Here is a 21,459-nt window from a genome sequence, read left to right as displayed (position 1 = left end):
TTGTCTTTGGTAATGTCCCCTGGCTGGTAGTCCAATTTGGATGGATTTTTGTCGATTATCGTCGAACAATAGTTACATAAACATCCCTTTATTTTGGAGTTTATGGGACCAGCAGGCCCTTTAATTGAGCTATTATTGTTATTGGAAACACAACATTTTAGATAAACCACTTTACTACGGGTCACACCTAGCAATGCGACGCAATCCAAAGGGGTTAGTGTTGCAGCGCAGTTCATTAGCTCCAGAAAGAGGTTTCACGGCTATGAATGTACTAGTCCAAAACAGAAGTCCAAACAGAAACTGTTTTGTATTAGACGTCGCTAATCGTCGCTAACCCTAACCCTATGTACCTTACAAGGAGAGAGAGAATATAGGGTTTCAATGTTATTATATTGTACTTTATTCTTATATTTTATTAACAGTACTACTTTGTATGCATCATTGAATACCGTAGTCTATAGCCTCACGGGATTGTTTGACTATATTGTTAACATTACACTATCGTCTAAAACATCCTTGAATTGCTCAGGCAGTTATTCTGGCTAACGTTGGAGCTATGTTTGAACAGTGCAGAAAATGGGTGGGAAAATGGGGCACTCCCATAAGCTGTATACAGCAAGACTAAAATTCACCACCACTCCCACCATTGCAAACAGGAAAACACCTCGACCACCAGTATATAAAGCCCTTGCCCTGACTGGGAGAGTACCATCACCGTAGGCCACCAACAAGGAGAGCTCCTCTTGAAATTAACCGACTCTCCGTTCCTATCCAGACCCTATCCCAAGTCAGAGCAACAAAGATGGACGTCCGGACCGTCACCTTGGGTCTGGTGCTGTTTCTGCTGGCTGTCTCTCAGGCTCAGGACGTCATGGTAAGCAATGGCCGACTGGATTTACCTCCACTATCTCTCCACACCGCGTGACACAGGAAGGGGACAGTATATTATACGTCGCGGCCTCCTGCAACCTTTTTTGGTCGGATATGATTTACAGCCCCTTACAGTTGTTCTTTTTTTCATTTTCGTTGTCGTCCTTGTTAAAGAGCCATGTGGATATAATGGATGTCGCAATTTCTTCCAAGTTCATGTTTTTGTTTTAATTACATCATACTTTAGCGCTATGGAACATAACATTTGTAAATCAAATTACCCCCCACCAACTGAAGTGAATAATGATCCCTAACCTGAATTAATTGAAAAACAATGTATTCACATCAGGGTAACACGGCTATTACACAAACTCAGAACATGTATTCCCTGTATGAGTCACTAGAACATAGCCTGTATATATATATGACATTGGAGAATATTACCATGGAACATTAGCTACTCATTTTGTTTTTCTTTAAACATTACCCATTGAAGGCCAAATTCAATAACACGCAAGTTTAAGCAAGCACTCCGATTGGTCAATTCCCATTCTCCAGCGTGTTTAAATGCCTGGTGAAAGAACGGACAAAAAGATCGTGCCTAATTACAGAAAGTATCGCTACGCTAACTAGCCGAAACTACTTTCATGAGCCTAGTTTCCATAACAACGTTCAACTGTCCAAGAGTCGGCTATCGTCACTATAGGAACTATTTTCTGATGGAGATGAACTCGGGCAGAAAGCTTGAATTTGAGGGCAAATCAACCCACAATATGAACAATATTTTACAATATTGTTGATAATGAAGATGCAATCTTACACGAGATGGCGTTCTTGAATGTCATTATTGGTACTTGAAGCACAGGAGCACAGCCGTACCTACAGCTGTGCTTTGCGTACCAATAATGACATTCAAGAACGCCATCTCGTGTAAGATTGCTTAAATATAACACATAATTAACACGTCTATGCTGTGAAAGAAATGAAAAGTGGTACAACTTTTACAACGCAATGCAACCTTTCCTTTCAGGAGGGAGACGAACAGCAATCCAACGTCAACCGTGAGTTCAAGCACCTCGTCTCACTGACAGCGTTCACACTCTCGGCTACCTTGCGTTCAAAATAAGAAACTGTTTTCACACTGTTGTGACTCAACCTGTGTGACCTTTCAGTAACGTGATGCTTTTGGTTCTGTGGTTTAGACACCATGGAAGTGGGAGACACCATCCTCATGATGAATAAAGGTAAGGAAAATATGCCTCAGAGTGGAGCTCTGGGTATTACAGTAAGTCTGATAGGCCGGTCCGGATGAACACTGCAGTAATATCCTGGAGCGGGGCAGAAATGTCCTGGAACGGGGCGGAAATATCCTGGAATGGGGCAGAAACATACCGGAATGGGGCACGTCTTTTCGATCCTTTCTCCTTTTTCCTAACAAACATGTACGACAAATATCAATCTAATTCCATTATATTTATGTGTACTATGGGTACTTCAAAAATGTCCAAAATAACCGATGTCATATGTGACTCCTAGAATCCCCTGAAATCCTGATTGACGGAGATTTGATGATTCCCCGCACAAGGACGGCCATGAAGTGCTACAGCAAATCGTTAAGCTGTCTGTGGTCCATGTCTGATAACGGGAAGGTGGAGATCCCCTTCACAATCAGTGGCCAATATGGTACGGTCTTAAGTTAATTAATTAACTAACATCAATTACACAAAAGGGTTGTTTATTCTGCGTAATGTGTTTTTTTTTCTTTCATTTTTGTTATTTATAGCACCTTGCTCGGGCCTAAAGCGTCAACAATAACCGCAGGAAGAGTTTGTTTTGTGTCATAATGTAACTGTCATTAAAAGTGTATTTTGGTTCCTTCTGCGCCCGCCCCCAGCCACCGAAGAGGTGGCGACCATTATGAAGGCCCTGGAGGGCTTCCACTCTGAAACCTGCATCCGCTTCATCCCCAGGAAAACCCAGCGGATGTACCTCCTGTTTAAGCCCTTATACGGGTCAGTTCATAACATCACTAACGTGATACATATCCTCATACACCTATCCGCTGACGTCACGGCTTGTTGATGGGGAACAGACAATAGCAGGGCGTTTGTATCTACTGTACAAAGATCAGAGTGTTTTGCTGACAGGACAAGGTTAAGGTGTCAGTCTCAACAGCTGATATAGAAAATACACAAATACACTATCGAACGCACACACGCATGCACACAGATACAGACACACACACCTTTCAGCTCTGCTTCATAGTGCCTGCCTCTCTCTCTCTCTCTCTCTCTCTCTCTCTCTCTCTCTCTCTCTCTCTCTCTCTCTCTCTCTCTCTCTCTCTCTCTCTCTCTCTCTCTCTCTCTCTCTCTCTCTCTCTCTCTCTCTCTCTCTCTCTCTCTCTCTCTCTCTCTCCCCCCTCCCTCCCTCCCTCCCTCCCTCAGGTGTTTCTCGTATCTTGGCCGCAACGGGGGCCGCCAGGTGATCTCTCTGCAGAGGTTCGGCTGCGTGAGCAACGGCGTCATCCAGCACGAGGTGATGCACGCCCTGGGCTTCAACCACGAGCACGCGCGCAGCGACCGCGACCAGTACGTCCAGATCCACCGGGAGAACATCCAGCCGGGTAAGCATCACCTCATCACGCGGCTCGCTGTTCCTCCAGAAGAGAGCCCCGGGCCACGGATGAATTTTGTATCGTCGGCGTCGGTGAAACAGGCGCTTTGGGCCGCAGCCAATTAGGGTGACGACATGTGGGATTGAGGAGGTCTGTGTCAGGAATTCACGGATCTAGTGCTAGCAGGCTGCAGAGCTTGGGGGTGGGGGGGATCTGACCCTGGAACCTTCCGCCTTTGAGTGACAAACCTCCAACGACGACACTTGCCTCTTAACGTGGGGGGTTGATGCATAGACATCATGAATACACGGACCGCCTTGTTGTATTGTGGTACTGGATGAAACGGTGCCTACCATGCACGCCGGTGTTGAGTGACAGTGACAGAATCACCTCTGTTTTTCCTTCTCTCTCTGGAAAGATCAATTATCTAACTTCAAGAAGAGGGAGACCAACAACCTGGGCATGCCCTACGACTACCAGTCGGTGATGCACTACGGAAGGTAAGAGTGACACCGCCGTCTGCCGCGTTGCTGCGCATCCAACGCTGGACCTCCCGTTAGGTCCGGCTGTTGGCTGCGGAGACACGTACGGGTCTAGTGAGCGCCGTATTCCACGCAGCGCATGGAAAAGGGCTTTGGGCCTCACCTCAGAGACAGTTCAAAATAGTACATTGCATTACAGACTACATCACGCGAAACAAATACATACACATCTTTTGTGTTATTATTTAATAAAGCAATTGCATTTGGGGCGGCATTAGCTCAGGAGGTAGAGCGGGTTGGCTGGTAACCGCAAGGTTGCTGGTTCGATCCCCGGCTCCTCCTCCTAGCTGAGTGACGTGGTGTCCCTGAGCGAGACGCCTCACCCTGATTGCTCCTGGCGCGCTGGCTGTCGCCCTGCGTGGTTGACTCCGCCGTCAGTGTGTGATTGTGTGCATGAATGGGTGAATGTCAGTCAACACTGTAAAGTGCTTTGGATAAAAGCGCTTTATAAATGTGGACCAGTTACAATTTAAATTGCCTTTTGTAAGCAGTGTGTTTTGCCAGAGAGGGTTTATAACAGAAATTACTCTAAACTCTTGCTTTGAGAGGGTGGCTAGGGCCCTTAGCTTAGAGCACTAGCTGTCATGCTGTAGTATATAGGTGGCTAGCTTCCTCCACTACGGCCCTATAGCTTACCCATATACACACACACAGAGTTGCACTGAGCAACTGTGTACTGGCGATTTCAACAGTTGGCCGATGCCCTGGGCAGGAAGACAGAAGAGTGATGCCTCACTCCAGGGATGGTCAGTCCTCCAACCTACACCATATCTCACCCACACATGTAATACATTTTGGGGTTTTTGTATTTTTGTTCCAGGAGGGCCTTCGCTTCCGCGTGGAAGGACACCATCACTCCCATCCCCGATGCCTCCGTCCCCATCGGACAGAGACAAGGCATGTCCGCGATTGACATTCAAAAGATCAACAAGCTATACAAATGCGGGTCCCCCTGCTTCTAAACGCCCTACCAAGCGGGGATTATTGATGTCTGAAACGGTACGATATGCAAAATGAGATTATTTGAAATTTGTTCTAAAACACATTTTGTCATGTAGATGCTAACTTTACCGCTACATGGATCTAGGTTCATTTCTAAGACTCTGCAGCGAAATCTACTGTTGAGTTTGAGCGAGCCTCACTTTCGGAGAGGAGAGGGCGGAGAGGAGAGAAATTTAGACGTGAGGCTGGCTTGAAATCACAAATCTTTCATATCCTACCTTTCAGCTATCAAAAGAAATTCAAAAGAAAGTTTGATAGGTCCATTGTGAAAATAGTCGCTAAATATACCCTACCCTACATTTCCCTATGCCATTACAGGTTATATTGCGAATGAAATGTAAAAAAGGTTTGAACTGGTTGGCAGTTGAAGGTTCGGGCCGTGATTGCTGACATCACGAATACAATGGATTCCATGTTGTATTGCGGTACGAGAACAAAAAGTTCCCGACACGCACATCACCGTCATTCACTGTGCATTGTTGTGTTAAAAGCAGTTTCATGTGTGAAGAATAAAGCCACGTTATAAAAATAAAAAAAACGAATTCATTCTGTGCCAGGCCAGTAGAAGGGTTGAGCAGTAGCTAAATAGCTTGAACTTTAGAAAAAAATATGAAACGAATGAAATTGTTCCGGGTACGGCCTTTCTTCATCCACCTCCCACCAGGTCTGATTTCACAGAGGGCGAGGGCCTCAACGCACCAACAGAACTAGCACAGTCCAAGGTCACACGCACCACAAGCCATTGTATCCCCCCGTACATTGCATTCGTACATCAGTACATCACACAGAAGTCGGTGAAAGTGAACGATGAAAGGTTTGAGAAGGACACAGGTCTTCAGACTAGTGCTTTCTTTTGAATGAGAGACACCTTCTGCCACCGACATTACATAACGTAACATTACAGTCTCCCTCAACAGCTATACTTAACATAATGCTATGCACATTGTGGAGCTTCATGCTGTTACAAAAGGTTACAACATATGAAGTACATGCAGTTACGTGTTGCTATCTCGCTTATTGCACAGTTCTTTACTTGTGTGATGACCCTGTAACAGGACCCTTCTGGTCCTGGTCAGGTATGTCGACGCAAACGCAAGGGGGGGTTACGGACCCTCCTTGCGTCCACCGCAAGGAGGACGCAAAAATTCCAACCTTGCGTCGAGGCGACGCAGCAGCAAGGGCTGCGATTGGTTCGTTCACTAAAACCCGACGCAGAACCAAAGCAGGTTCACGACTGCGTGAAAAGCGTCTGCGTGGTCCTTGCGTTACGTCGACGTGGGACCATAACTGGGACATGGCCCATGTCCCAGTTATGGGACATGTATGTCCCGAAAACCGTCACACCCTTTGCATGCGTTTCTCTACAGAGGAACGCCCCCCGATGCCAAGGGCATGAACATCAGCCTAGTTGAAGCGGACATCGACGGCCGCTTTAATGTCCCATCAAGCATCACATCAGTCGCGCTCGCCGTGCAACATTTCCGATTCCTTGTGCGTGTTGAACTATTTAGCGTGTCGTGTTCTGTTTGTATGCCAAAGACCGCTCCACTGGGGACACTGAGCCTTGGCGATGACTCTAAGCGTGACTCCCGCCATCATCAGGATTAAAGCAGGATCATCTCTCAGCCAAAGGGGTCCAATGACATCGTCGCGAGATGGTTCAAAGTTCAAACGACGGACCCAGATTCTCTGTGTAAAAACGTAGACGTCTTAGTGAGCCTCAAAGAGCGGCTGACGTGATCCCTGTAAGCCCAACATTCACCTGAGCATGTGAGGAGCATTACACTAACACCTTCCCCCGGTCACAGCGTGCTTTGGGGGGGCGATGAGGAGAAAGAAAAAAAAAGGCAAAGAATGAATCAACATGAAATGCCAAGTGCTTAGTTAAGTTCAGCGGTTTGCTCTCGTGCCCCCCGCGAAGCCAAAGTGCCCCCCGATAATGGAGTAGCACGGAATGTACCGCTCGTGTCGCGAGCGAGCGTTTTTTTCCCGGGGAGCGAGCTTTAAAGGGCAGTACAGTGCGCCACGAACCAGCAGGGCCTCCCCTAGAATGTATTTTCTAATGAGAGCAGTGCTGAGCAGATCCAAACACACTCTGATCTAGGATGTCACCGCTAATAAGCCCGCCAGGGCCGGAACCGCCGTTTCGCCAGATGAGGGGGGGGGGGGGGGTGGGGGGTGGGGGGGTGGCGCCACTCGCTGGCCGCTCGCCGCGATGTACCATTACCTCAGATCAGTGCACCTGCCTCGCCCAGGAAGGCCGTCCCCCGCCGACGCACGCCACGCCGCGCACGCTGCGCTCCTCCCGCTCCTCCGACACACTCCTCCCCTCTGCAGAGGCCCGAGCCGCCTGCCGCCCGGGTAATTAGGCTCGGGATTCAAAGTGTTTGATTTAGAGTTTGGCCACAGTCGAAGCCGGTTTTTCTTTTTTAAGCGTAATACAAAGAATGCCCCCTTTTCGGACGATTGAGTCGATTTCATCCAAAGGCCTAGCATGGGGTGTTTTTTTTTTTTTTTTTGCAAGCACATCCGTTAAAGTATTAAGTTCCGCTTCATCGTTTCAATTCAATTTCAATTCAATTGTATTTATGACATCCCCCCCGGACCCTAGCCCCACCAGAGGGCAAGAAAAAAACTCCCTTAATTAGCAAGGAAGAAATATTGAGGAGGAACGCAGAGCGGGGGGGGGGGGTCCCTCCTTCCAGGGATGATCAGGAGTGCGATGGGTGACACCATCGACATGCGTACATGTCATACACCGTAGTGGATCCGCAAAACCGATGATTCTTCTGATAGATAAGCATTTTCAAATAAATGGACTATATAAATGTCATTTATATAGCGCTTTTTATCCATAGTGCTTTACAATATGGCCTGACATTCACCCATTCATGCACCCGTTCACACACGGCGGTGTCAGCCAGTCAGGGTGAGGCGTCTTGCTCGGGGACACCGCGACACTCAGAGCTAGGAGGAGCCGGGGATCCAACTAGCAACCTTGCGTTTACCAGCCAACCCGCTCTACCTCCTGAGCTACTGCTGCCCCGCAAATAAGCATTTTTAAAACGTTACCCAGACAAGGCACCCCTAGAACACACACACACACACACACACACATCCTGTCCACCGCTCGATGAACGAAACATGGCAGCAGAGTGTTTCTCTGAAACAAAATGCATAAGGAGGATTTATACCCTGGGCGTACAACACAGGCTGGCAACCTTAAAAGCATAAGAGAGCGAGTGTGGTGTGTGGTGTGTGTGTGTGTGTGTGTGTGTGCGAGTGTGTGAGTCGGTGTCAGTCTGCATCAGTGTCCGCCGGGCGGGGTCACGCCTCAGCTTCCTTTGGGGGAGCCGCGCGGTCACAGGCTCGTCGACCTATCGGGCGGCTCCATCCGGGGAGACGGGGGGGGGGGGGGGGGGGGGGGGGGGTGATGGGGTCAGAAAAACAAGTTGTGTTTCTTACGACGGAAAACGTTTTGAAGACATAAATGAATAAAGTGGAGGAGAAAACAACAGATTTGGGATGGCACCGCAGGAGAAACTGATGAAACGTCCTCCAAACTCTGCGGAGGAGTTTGAGGAGACGCGCTTTGTTGTGCAACGATACACAAACGCTGCGAGCAGAGTAGACACAAAATACTATATTGGAGAGAAATAGTATGATGCCACATTTAAGAATAATACAACTATGGACCATTGAAGTGAAACACTGTGATGTGATATTGACGAAAGTACTCCTTTGCAATATTGAAGACTGATAGCGGCCCTCCTGAAGTGGAACAACGCTACTTGGCTCAACGCACTCGTGCTATGCCTGATCTGAAACTACCAAGTGGCACGAGACTGAGAGCGTTCGACGGCTGCATGTATGCCATCCGTCCATCTGCCATCCATCGTCTTGGATCACATGCAAGGCTTCCCCCCTCGGAAAACACAAGTGTACAGAAGGTAGGGAAGGACGCCACGGAATCTAACCAAAGAGGGACCGCGTCCACAGAATAGGGGTGGCGTGAGTCCTGGGCTAGGCTGTCTTTACATCCGAAAGGCTGCTTGAGCCCCGGGCACACTGCCGTCACTGGGAAAGACGCAAAAATACCGGATGTCGGATTGTAGGTCCAGAATATACTTGAGGCCTGGATGCAGCCAGCAACGAATCCCTGCTGTTTGTCTGTTTGTTAACAACAATATAGTTCTCTTTATTTTCTGGGTTTGCACCACAATATGAACCTGGATTCTCGCCGAGTGTGCTGAGGTCTTTATGTGTGACTAGAGATGCATGTGATCAGGAGCGGCTAAAAGGTTGGGCTACTACTATGTCCGTTGGGAATTGACACCACTACACTCCTAAGACCTCGGGTAAACATCAAAGTCACACTTTAGTCTTTTAGCGGGACTTCCGGGCTTTTGGAGAAGCACATCCTCGGCGCTCCCTCCCCTACCGCTCCGATAGTCAATGATGAGGAATTGCTCCTGTCGGAAAATGATGGGGACCCATTAGTGTCGCAATCCCAGCTTGGATTGAGGCCTGGGAAAACGAGCCGCCGGGAGAACAAGACGATAACAAGGTGTTCATTGGTGATGTGAGCGAAGGCGATTTGCGCTCTCTCTCTCTCTCTCTCTCTCTGTCTGTCTGTCTGTCCAACTCTCTCTCTCCCTCTGGGCGACCAATGGAGGAGGAGGACGGAAGAGATTGAGGAATCAAGATAAAGAGAAAGGAGCGAAAGAGAAAGAGAAAAAGAGAGACACAGAGTCAGAGAGAGAGACAGTCAGAGAGACAGAGTCAGAGAGAGAGAGAGAGAGACAGAGTCAGAGAGAGAGAGAGACAGAGTCAGAGAGAGAGAGAGAGAGAGAGAGGAAGAGAGAGAGAGAATGAGAGAGAGAGAGAGAGGAAGAGAGAGAGAGAGAATGAGAGAGAGAGTCCGAAAGAGAGAGAGAGAGTGAGAAAGAGAGAGAGAAAGTGAGAAGCAATGAGGTCGGGCGATGAGGAAAGGTGGCAATCCAGTGTTGGGACGAGACGTAAAGCGCCTCAAAGTGCGATCGAGATTGCCAGGTTCATCCAGAGAGGATTTACTGATCCCCTCCTAACTCACATCTCTCATCCTGATCCTAAGTCGCCTCCCCGCCACAACCCCTCGACAGCCTGTTACCGGCTAACGGCAGCTGTACCTTCCACCCCCCCGCCCCCCCCCGAAAAAGTACAAACCTTCATCAACTCGACTTTACGCTCGACTTGATCTCGCCCGTCATATCTCTGTCTGTCTGTCTGTCTGTCTGTCTGTCTCTCACACCAACTCAGTGTGGGACTCGGGGACAGCGTCGGGTACAACACAACACACACACTCTGAAGCGTCACACCGTGAACACGTGTTTAAAGACATCCAAGCTGACATCACGCCTCCACGTACAAATGATTGAACGATGGCGCGAGAGAGATAGTGAGAGAGTGTTGTGTTGTGTTGTGTTGTGGGGCGGGGTGGGGGGGGGGGGGGGGGAGAGGAAGGAAGGAAGTATCCCAAGATGGAGTGTGTTCTGGTTTTCTTTTCTCCCCCCCCCCCACCCCCCGCAAGTGTGTGTGTGTACGTTCAGGCTCGCACAACAAAAGGTTGGGATTGCATAATTGCCGGTGCTGATTTCATTACGGCGGAATGGGGCTAATTATACGCAGCAATTATACACGTTGTACGTGTCTAAAGTGTTTGCGGGGGGGGGGGGGGACAGCGATGAGATGACAGGGACACCGGGGTACGACATCAGAGAGCACCCCCCCCCCCGTGTCAGGCCCCGCCCCTCGTCGAGCGCGGAGCGTTTGCGTCGGAGCGATTTAGCGGCGCCGCGGCGCTAGCCTCACGCACATGCTAGGCCTAACTGAAATGTCATGGTTCATTTTTCTAGGTTTCTTTTAATAACAAACGTTGTTTATTGGAAGGGAACACCTGAGGCTGGTTGACAACGAACGGCGGAGAAATTCAGGTCGAAGGAAAAAAAAGGTTTAACCAAACGTCAACGATGATTAGTGGGTTTTGTAACGTCGGATGTTGTGTTTTTATTATTATTATTACCAGTCAGATAGTGAGGGCGCCTGGCGACAATGAGAGAATAAAAGAGATTACTCGCTTCTCAGTAGCGCCCACTGACTCGTCCCCGATGATAAAAAGATTTATTTCAACGGAATGTTGCACAAAAACAAATACACGCATTTAAATATGTGTTTTGCTCAAAGACATGGCAGATAAGGGGAGGAAAATGATGTTTGCTTTAATTTATATGTTTATTTTCTTTGTGTACAACATAATATTCCTGTGGGGACGAGCACTCCCTGCAGAGATGTGTTGTACATATTTTTAACAGAGTATTTGTTTATCATCCCCCCCCCTCCCAATTATAAGTATGATTAATTCAACCAATTTGTGATTCCAGATACATATTTGGCACTCCATTGGTGTATGATTACCCACGACGTACTTTAAATAACATTGTTTTTAACTTAAGCTTAAGTTAAAACTTAATCAATTAACTTGCCGCTCGTCACCGCCCCCGAGCTCAGTCCGTCTCCGCGGCGACGCACATTGTTTTTGTTGACGCTGGTTGTCGCCATTATCGTCGGGTGGAGGGGCCGCAGGGGACATGGCTTTGTATTCGCCTCGGAATTTCAGTTACAAAGAGGAGTCATCCACGGGTCAACCTCGACGCCATCTTTCCCCTCCCGGGTTTTGGTATTCACAGCAGCAGCCAAGGTCACTATATTTTATTTTTCTGAAAAATAAGCCGCGCCTCTGTTTATGGGCTTTTTGAGTTGAATGCAGAGTGGTTCAGCGATTGAAATTTGATTTTGCCCGTGTTACAGAAATTGCTGAAGGTTTCCATCAAAAAATAGAGTGTGTGTGTGCGCGCGTGTGTGTGTGTGTGTGTGTACACACTTGTATTTGGATGGGCATTGATTGCATCCCAAATATATACGCACAAATATATATATATATACGCAAATACATACACAATTATGCATATCCATCAAAATACCCTCAAACTTCTTCAACTTTTATTGTGAAGGACTGCCAGGGATGCTTGGTTGATGCTGTTTATTCCATCCACTGATTGGAGCGCGGGCTACGTCTGATACCCTCCGCTCCTCACAGGTGTGTGTGTGTGTCTTTGGGGGGCTCCGTATGGAGAAGCTCGTGTTCCATTCCTGCCTTGTATCAAACACTCTAATTGAAACACCATTTTCTCCCCCTCCCTCCCTCCCTCCCCCTCTCTCCCCTCCCCCTCTCTCCCTCCGTTTAGATAACTTAACATGTTGCGTGCCGGTGTGAGTCTGCACGCGACCAGGTCGGGCACCGGAGCGTGAAATTGAGCGATGTTACCTTGCCAGTATGAAATATTATAAGCAGAAGCAGAAGGGAGGGGGAGAGAGAGAGAGAGAGAGAGAGAGAGAGAGAGAGATGAGAGAAAGAAAGAGAGACAGAGACAGACAGAGACAGACAGAGAGAGACAGAGCGAGAGAGAGAGAGAGAGAGAGAGGCACTGTGAAGCAGAGCTGAAAGGTGTGTGTGTGTGTGTGTGTGTGTCTGTATCTGTGTGTATGCGTGTTCGATAGTGTATTTGTGTATTTTCTACATCAGCTGTTGAGACTGACACCTTAACCTTGTCTGTCAACAAAATAATTCCCCCCCTCCGTCATCCCCTCTCCTCCACCGCTCGGAGACTCTCCTCAACTCCCTCTGCCCTCTTGTTTGCAGTTTTCCTCTCCCTGCATTTCTCCTCTTGTCTGCAGCTCTTTATTGAGCAGCTATCTACATTAGATGAGCGTGAAAGCTAATTGGACTTGAGCGTGCTCACCCTATTCAACAACGTGTGGTTCTCTATGGAGACGGTTGAAGTTGTTCTTTAGTTCTCAAGCCTGAAACGAATGAAGAGGTGCGGACAATAGTTTGATGGATTAATCACACATTAAAATTAGCTTGTTTAAAGCGTTTGCTTGTTTAAAGCGTGGGTCTGGCTTGTGTAGGTCGGCTTGTTGTCACGTTAGCGCGTGTGAGTGTGAGTCGAATATGAGCGAAAAGACCCTTAGTGAGCGTTGCTATGACATCACGAACAAGAACAAGAACAACACAAAATCAAGACGCACAAAACAAACAAAGGATCAAAGTGTTGCCCTTTGTTTGGTCGCTTGTTGTGTTGCTTTGTGTTGTGTTGTTCAGCGTTGCGTCTCTCTCTGCACATGCGTACGGTGTACATTCGTCAAGCTAACACTGCGAAGGCAGAAGGTGGCAGAGCGGCACCGCTGAAACGTAGACTATGACAGTCGGCGATAACCGTCCTTCCTCACAAAGCACAAGAGCACATCGCATTCAATCAGTCTGATTACAACCAAACAGATATTCCGTCGTTATCCTCCTAACACCCCTAATCTTGTGATTCCGCCACATCGTTTAAAAAAAAAACAGAGGATAATACGAGATCTGTGTCTTTTATAATCAAGCAAATCATTCCTTCGAACGTGACGCACGCATGTCGTAATGACAAGGTACTTTTATTTTTTGCCCCACTCCCCCCTCCCAAAGGATTGCAATACGTTTCCTGAGAGCAGAAATGAATATACTGCAGCAGTCTGCGCTGTCTCTCCCCTCTCGCTGTGCAATGGAATCCAACCTGAATGTACTGCACTCTCCAGAACTAACATACTGCAGTGTGCTGGACCTGCAACATTATGGAGGACTTTGGCAGGGGACTGGGGGGGGATTGGGGGGGGGGGACTCCATAGATGTATTTTTTTGGGTTAGGTTGTGGTGTGTTTGGGGGGGAAGGGGGGAAGGGGGGGGGGAAAGGGTGAGGAGGGGGGAGGGATAAAAGAAAACAGTGGTTGCTCTGTGGAGTGTAAAATGGGAGGTTAGGGCTGCGGCGAGGAGAATGGAACAGCAGAAAGAGAGGTAGGGAGAGGTAGAGGTACAGAGAGAGAGAGAGAGGTAGAGAGAGGTAGAGAGAGGCACAGGAGAGAACAGAGCGAGGCAGAGGGTGTTACACAGATAAATAGAGAGAAAGGGGTAGAGAGAGAGGTACAGATAGAGAGGTAGAAAGAGACACAGAGACAAAGGTACAGTTAGAAGAGGGAGAGAGAAAGAGAGAGAGAGAAAGAAAGAAGGAAAGAAAGAAGAGAGAAAGAGAGAGCGAGAGAGAGAGGTACAGAGCTAAATAGAGAGAAAATGAAAGAGAGAGAGAGAGAGAGAGAGAGAGAGAGAGAGAGAGAGCGACAGAGAGAGAGAGAGAGAGGTGGATAGGGCCACAGAGAGAGAGAGAGAGAGAGAGAGAGAGAGAGAGAGAGGTCCAGATAGAGAGAGGTGGAGAGAGAGAGAGAGAGCGACGGCGGGAGGTACCGAGCGAGGGGCCAGGGGTAAGAGTAAGAGGCGGACATGTTGTCTTGAGACGGATTGAGAGGAAGGAGAGGGCAGCGAAGCGCTACGGAGTCAACGGCCAGCTTAGCACCGTCGTCGCCATTTTGTTTTGTTCCGGCCCCGTGGCCGTGGAAGCGGGCGAGAGGCGAGCGTCAAACCCGTCTCTCATCCCCCCCCCCCCCAACTGGGCGAATGAGCGAGGGGGCGGGGCTGAGGGCGAAGGGAAGGAGGTAACGAGAGAGGAGACCGATCGGGACGTCCGGGGGGGGGGGGGGTGGGGGTTCCGAAAACACGGCCGATGTTGTCTTATTGACGAAGGCGAACATCCTCCATCAATAAGAGATCAATACTGCCCGGAGCCAAATCCACTTTTTGTTTTTTTGTTTCCCTTCTACTCGTCAGTAAACACGAGGCGGACCGGCGGCCGCGTTTGTGATTATCCGACGACGTAGGGCGCCACGGCCAATTAACATAAATCTACGACTTTTTCGTGGTAGGAGAACGGCAAAGAAAAGGCAAAGAATTAAGCGCATGCTGTTCGCCAAGCGCTGCGGACGTGGACTGCAGTCACGGACGGACACTTAAACGCTGAAACGACACTGCGCCGGGTGGCGACATGAAACACGCAACGCACAACATAAACAAACAAAGAGGGAGGGAAAAAAAAGCCTCTAATCTAAGGCTGAGGCTAATTCCCGGGATTGCGGTTGGTGCGCGTTTGTGCGTGACCCTCGCGGGGGGCCGTGGGCGGTACGCAGCGACGCTGTCACAACGAGCGAAACACAAGGTCAGCTCAACCTCTGTTAGCGGGGGGGGGGGGGAGACGGGGACGGGGGAGCTACTGCTGTAAAGCCTTTACTACCGCTGAGCCCAGCCCTGGATAAATATAAAATAAAAACCTCTGGCTCCCAGCCTTTCAAATAAATGTAAGTATCTGGTTGAGGAACGCGGCGGTGTGTGTGCGTGCGTGCGTGCGTGCGTGTGTGTGAGTGATTTTGTGTGTTTGTGTGTGTGTGTGTGTGTGTGTGTGTGAGTTTGAGTTTGAGAGTGAGTGTGTGTATGTGTGGGAGTGAGTGAGTGAGTGAGTGAGTGGGTGAGGGAGTAAGTGAGTGTGTGTCTGAGTATGTGTGTGTTTGTCTGTGTTAGTGAGTGAGTGAGTGAATAAGTGTGTGAGTGTGTGTGTGTGTGTGTGTGTGTGTGTGTGTGTGTGTGTGTGTGTGTGTGTGTGTGTGTGTGTGTGTGTGTGTGTGTGTGGGTGGGTGGGTGGGTGGGTGGGTGGGTGGGTGGGTGGGTGGTGTGTGTGTGTGTGTGTGTGTGTGTGTGTGTGTTTTTGTGTGCGTGTGTGGGGTACAGAGAGGTGTTAGAGATGATAAATAACCCAGCGGTAAGATAATCCCCTCCATATGGCAGCAAAGTGGAGACACCTGGAGAGAGAGAGGCCACAGAAGGGCTCAGAAGGGACAGTATGGATCCCTCCTTGGCAGGGTGCTAATCTCGCGCCCCACTTAGATGAGCTTTTTACGGCCGGCACCGGAGGGCGGGAGGGGTGTGGACGTATTCCGTAAATCTGCACCAAGTCATGCTGCAGTCATGCAGTTGATCCATTGGGTTCTAGATTTCAGTAATTGATTTGCACTCATATCATGTAATGGGGGATTCTCCATGGACGGGACGAGGGACAGTGGGGAGGTGTTGGGGGGGGTCTTGATCAATGTCCATCTGATGTAATCCCTAGGGGTACCGTTTCTTGATCCACAATAACAAACGGTTCATATTTGACCACGACTTGAAGAAGGAAAAAGGGGGGCGGTGAAACACTGCGTGAGGTCTCGCTCTCCGTGTGGCCGTTCCTTCTGTGTTTCTAACACAAAACGAAAACGCCAACCACCGACCGTACCGTACGCTGAAAAGCCTGACCGGAAAAAAACAAACAGCGAGGGGGAGAAAAATAAATAAAGCGATGCTCAGCTGGGACCGCGGCTTTCCAGTTTTAGCGCGCTCGCTCGGGGGGAATAAACAACGGCCCGGCGGTGGAGCAGAGCGAACGCCGTCCGAGTTGCGCCACACAGCGCTAATCCAATTCCTCCACCTCACCCTGACGGCTCCACGGCTCCCCGGGACCGTATACATACATACATACATACATACATACATACATACCGTGGGTGCGCTAGCGGCCCTATCTCCCATCGCCGCACAATCATTAAACCACAATGGCCCCGGGGCCCCTGTCAGACTTTGACTCTCCGTTGACCCCGGCTCTTGCGTTGGTATGCAGGCTCCCTCCAGGGCCCGGTCAGCACTCTGAGGGCTCCTGGAGATGCCAGCCAATGTATATGGAGGGCAGATCTAGGGGAGCTCATATAAAGGAGAGCGGATCTGGGGATGCCCATATATGGAGGGCGGATCTAAGTCCATATATGGACAGCAGATTTCGGGGAGGCCATAAATGGAGAGTGGATCTGGAGGCAAATGCATTCTTATTTTTACTTTTACTAATCACACACACCACATTGTGTGTGTGTGTGTGTGTGTGTGTGTGTGTGTGTGTGTGTGTGTGTGTGTGTGTGTGTGTTTATTCATAAACACACACACACACACACACACACACACACACACGGGTTTCGAAACAGCCTTGTTAAAGGTGTGGTTGTGTACACACACACACACACGCACACAGTCATAAACCCTGCTGTGATGGGTGTGCAGCGTCCTGCTTTTGCTTACCAGCGGGAAGGGATCGCACGGTGTTTACACAAAATCAAACGTATATGCGCATGTGTACGTCCGTATAAAATTGCACACGCTTGTGTGCCTGTTTCTCACAGTGTACAGCGTGTACACCACCCCCCCCTCCCTTTCCCCCGAGGGCTATATCTCCCTGCTCGCCCAAACCCGTCTTTTCATGTTCAATCCATTCCCCGCTCTGCACTCTTGCCGTCTCCGCCTCAGAACGACCACATGCGGGGAAGTCAAACTAGGAACAGCCATCGCTGTGATAAGCCGTCGAAACCAGACGATCATCAGAGACCCAACGAAATGCCCCGGAATATGTACAGCGCACACCGAATCACAGCGTTAACCGCGTCAACCCAAACAACGCAGCGTGAACACGGCATGCTTCAACCGAAAGCCTGCAAGCGTCGTTTTCCATCTTCCACGTAGGGCTGCGCAATTAATTTAGTTGTAATCACGATTTTGATTTCCGGGTCAAACGATCTCAAACGAACTAAAATGATCGAGTAGAACGTTTTTTTTTTTACTAGATGATTTATAGAAATCACATATTTATTTGGATACATATTTGGAAATTATTTTCGGTTCTAACATTTTCTATTGGAACATTTTGTGTATTATTTTAAGGGGGCATTTCAAGTTCTCAGTTACAAAGTATTTTTTTGGAGAGAAAGGCTGAATAAATGCATCATGTTTTCAAACTCAAAAATAATAGTTTGAATAATCAGGATTTCAATAATGACCAAGATAATCGTGATTATGATTTATTCCATTATCAAGCAGCCCTACTTCCAAGTCCTGCTAGACTCCTAGTCCGGCGCCGTTATAGCCCAAAGAGGTAGAGGACGCTTTACTAGTGAAAGCACTTGTTTCCATGTGACTTAACAGGGTCATAGACTGAAGGAAGAATCCCCTTTTAAGTCACGTGGAAAACAAGTGCTTTCAATATTAAAGTGTTCTCTAGCAAACACCACTGGCGCATATCCGTAACAACGCGACATTCAGATGAATGTGAGCGTGTGCTCACAAAGGGGGGATATATGGCGCGGCTATCAGGGAACCAGGGTAGGGAAAAGGTCAGAGCGGAGAAGAGAGCGTTGTGTGACAACACGCAATTAGAGGATGAACGAAAGGCGGGGTCTGACGAGTGGCTGTGATTGGACGGCGACAGGTTATTAGTTTGTCAGGTTCCATCCGACTATAGATGTGTGTGTGTGTGTGTGTGTGTGTGTGTGTGTGTGTGTGTGTGTGTGTGTGTGTGTGAGGAGAGTGCAAGAGAGAGAGAGAGCGAGAGAGTGAGAGCGAGAGAGAGCAAGAGAGAGAGAGAGAGACAGAGAGAGAGAGAAGTTAAGTAAAGAAGAATTAAAGACCGCCATCTGGGAGTATGCATGTAGGGGTTGTGCGTGATGTGTGCGCGCGTGTGCAGTGTGCGTGTGTGTGTGTGTGCGTGCGTGCGTGCATGTGCACATACATGCGTTGCGGCCCTGTGTGTAGGTAGCAGCGTGACTGCGTACACTACGCCTATGTCTCCGAATGCCCTATATGCAGCGGTAGTGGTGGTGGTGGACACAGTTGGGTTCTCACAGGGAGGAAGCATTCAACCAGAAAGTAGAGAGAACTGAAATCAATTAGAGACCGAATAGTCCGGAGAGGTCAAATGGGGGGGGTCAGCACAGTCACAGACACTACCCACTGCACTGTTGGTAAGCAAGCTCCTCTATCGGCTGATTAGACACACTTAGCAACCAGGGTTGGGGGGGGGAATTAACTAAGTGGGTTCTATTAATTATGTTTTCGGTATTTTCAGATAAAATACTAGGCTTGATATAACGTGCCGTCGCTGTCACACTCAGCAGGATGTTGATGCGTGTCTTTGGGATGTAGGGCTATGATGTAGGAGTCAGGGCTGCGTACTGATTGGCCGTTTTGATTTGATTGCGATTCACAAGGTCGTTTGATGGATGCCGATTTCGATCGGATTCCGTTCCAATCAAACGAGGTATTCAGTTGCTTTGATATGAAAGAGATTCCCTGATGAATGAAGCTGTGAACTGCATTAGTAACCCTCTGATATGGTGGAGGCCACTGCTGAAAGTGTTCATGTTAAACATTAAGTACAGAAAAAAAAGATATATATTGAAAAATATTGAATAAAAAAAAATCAATCGATCTCTGCATTTGAAGAATCGATAACGGATCAATACATTTAAGAATTGCGCTTGCCCAGCTGGATGTTAATCCAACCCGACGACATCCAACCTAAGCACCGCTGTTGGAAGTGGACATCCACTGAATGTCAAAGGCTGGTGAACATGGTTGTCGGAAATTTGCTGCGACTTTCCCAGATCCAAATTAGCCGGCGTAATATTCTGACTCTGACACAAATGATTTCACTGCGTTGTTTTCTCCAGCGATACTGAGGCCATGGTTGATGCATTTTGTTTCCGTCTGAGGAACATAAAGAACCCTTATTAAAATGTCACCCTTTATTCCTTTTTCCATGTTACAGCAACATGCTGTACATTTTAACGCACACACACACACACACACACACACACACACACACACACACACACACACACACACACACACACACACACACACACACACACACACACACACACACCTCACCCAGATTCTGAAGCCCAAATCCAAAACTAGCTGCTAGTTTCACATGCCTTAATGGCTAATGACGTTCCTCACGACGCCGGGTAGCGGGTGGGGGTCAGCGTGGGGAGTGTACTATTAAGTCAACTCGTGTCCATTTTGCATGTACATTACACGTCGAGGTTGAGCGCAAACCGCCAATCCCGAGGGCCAACCGCCAAACCGTTTCCTCCTCCTGGTCCGTAGTTAAGCAGCACAGCCACGCTGGCTGCCGCTCGCGCACACGCGCCATAACCCTCCGCTAATGGTGCTACGCCAACGCAGGCATCCCTGAAATGTGGAAATCCATCATGGACGACAGCTCATTTGGACGATCTACTGTGAGGGATACGCGGGTGACGGGCTAACATAAAAAGGGAGGGAAAAAGAGGGGAGAGTGGAAATTCCAATCTCACAGCCCGGCGGGCGTTTACCGCCAGATTCTGGCGCTATGGCGTTTTGCGTCTGAGCGTTTGCCGCGCTAGCACGCTAGCACGCCGCGGGTTACGTCGCGTCTCACGGTATAGTAGCGTGGAAACAAGGAAATAAACATTACGATGATCGAGACGGCTTGTAAATGTCATTACGACGTCCAATCGTATCGCGCATATTACGTTTATTCAACTATTTTTAACAGTCCCAACTGTCATTACTATTAAAGTATGAAAGTGTCTGTAGATCTAAGTTACGTATCGGGCTTAGACGAGAGTTTGCTTTTTGTCTCCTTCTTCGTTTCAAAGCTCATATTTCTTATTAACTTTAAGGGGCATATTTTTTCGGCATAATAATTCACTTTGGCAAAAAAAAAAAAAAAAAAGCGGTTGTAAGTACAATCCGTTCTATTTTTTAGGTCTATGAAACACCACTCACAGAATATGAGCGGTCATAATGAGTTATAGTGCCGCCTCATTCCGGGGCGACGAATCATCTCCAAACAGTCTGTTCTTAACAGCATTTCAATTTGGAGTTTGCTTCTGAAACGAGCCCCGGATCATCGCAACACTGCCAGTACTTAAGCGCGCATGCATGCAAATGAATGCTGGGGATTTCTACTACAGCGCACAACTCCTTCACAAAGCAGCACACCCAGCCCTGTTTGGGTTCATCTGGAGGTTAAATATCACCTAAAGGTCTCAACATGCTATGCTAATCCCAGCACTCTCGCTGGAGCCATCTAGCCGGGAAAACTCATTCCCCCCGTGTCTGGGGTGAGAAAAAAAAAAAAAAGGAAACACGTTTTCTTCCACCCTCAATTTTTCATCATGATTAATGAAGTTTAACCCTGTGGTTGGCCCCAGCTCATAAATGTGCTTATGGTATCCACTGGAGTCTTTGAAAGACGCATAATAATCCAGCAGAAGCGTCTGAATGTATTGGATTGCATTAACTGATTAGCCAAACCACACAAAAGTCCTGCGGTGTTGCCGTTTGTTGCCCTTATAAAATGGAGAGCGCGGCGTAACACGACCGATCACAACAACCAATCAGAAGCGGCCCCATGACCGAGCCCCCCTTCGCCATGACAAACACTTGACTGGGATATAACCACAGAGTATGTTTTCTGACGTTCATGTCACCTGTAGTCAACATAAACATCCTTTCATCCGAGCGACCCCCCACAACCACACAAAGATTATCCTCTTTCTACATCTCTCTCT

At 48.5% G+C, this 21,459-nt stretch overlaps 1 protein-coding gene across 1 annotated transcript; it reads left to right on the top strand.

The window, feature by feature from the left end:
* Window positions 1-802: 802 nt before the first annotated feature.
* On the top strand, window positions 803-4,988 carry LOC311364083 (low choriolytic enzyme-like; the record flags this gene model as incomplete). Its single annotated transcript, XM_084484096.1, has 8 exons — window positions 803-874; window positions 1,901-1,931; window positions 2,073-2,114; window positions 2,407-2,553; window positions 2,765-2,882; window positions 3,315-3,493; window positions 3,903-3,984; window positions 4,847-4,988. 8 exons carry the CDS (start codon window positions 803-805, stop codon window positions 4,986-4,988), a joined length of 813 nt encoding a protein of 270 aa, XP_084340222.1.
* Between the last annotated feature and the right edge of the window lie 16,471 nt (window positions 4,989-21,459).

This window comes from Micromesistius poutassou (genome assembly GCF_964030765.1).
Source record: "Micromesistius poutassou genome assembly, chromosome: 19".
Lineage (NCBI taxonomy): Eukaryota > Metazoa > Chordata > Actinopteri > Gadiformes > Gadidae > Micromesistius > Micromesistius poutassou.
Note: the sequence above shows the minus strand (reverse complement) of the source record. Positions and strands in the feature narration are given on the sequence as shown.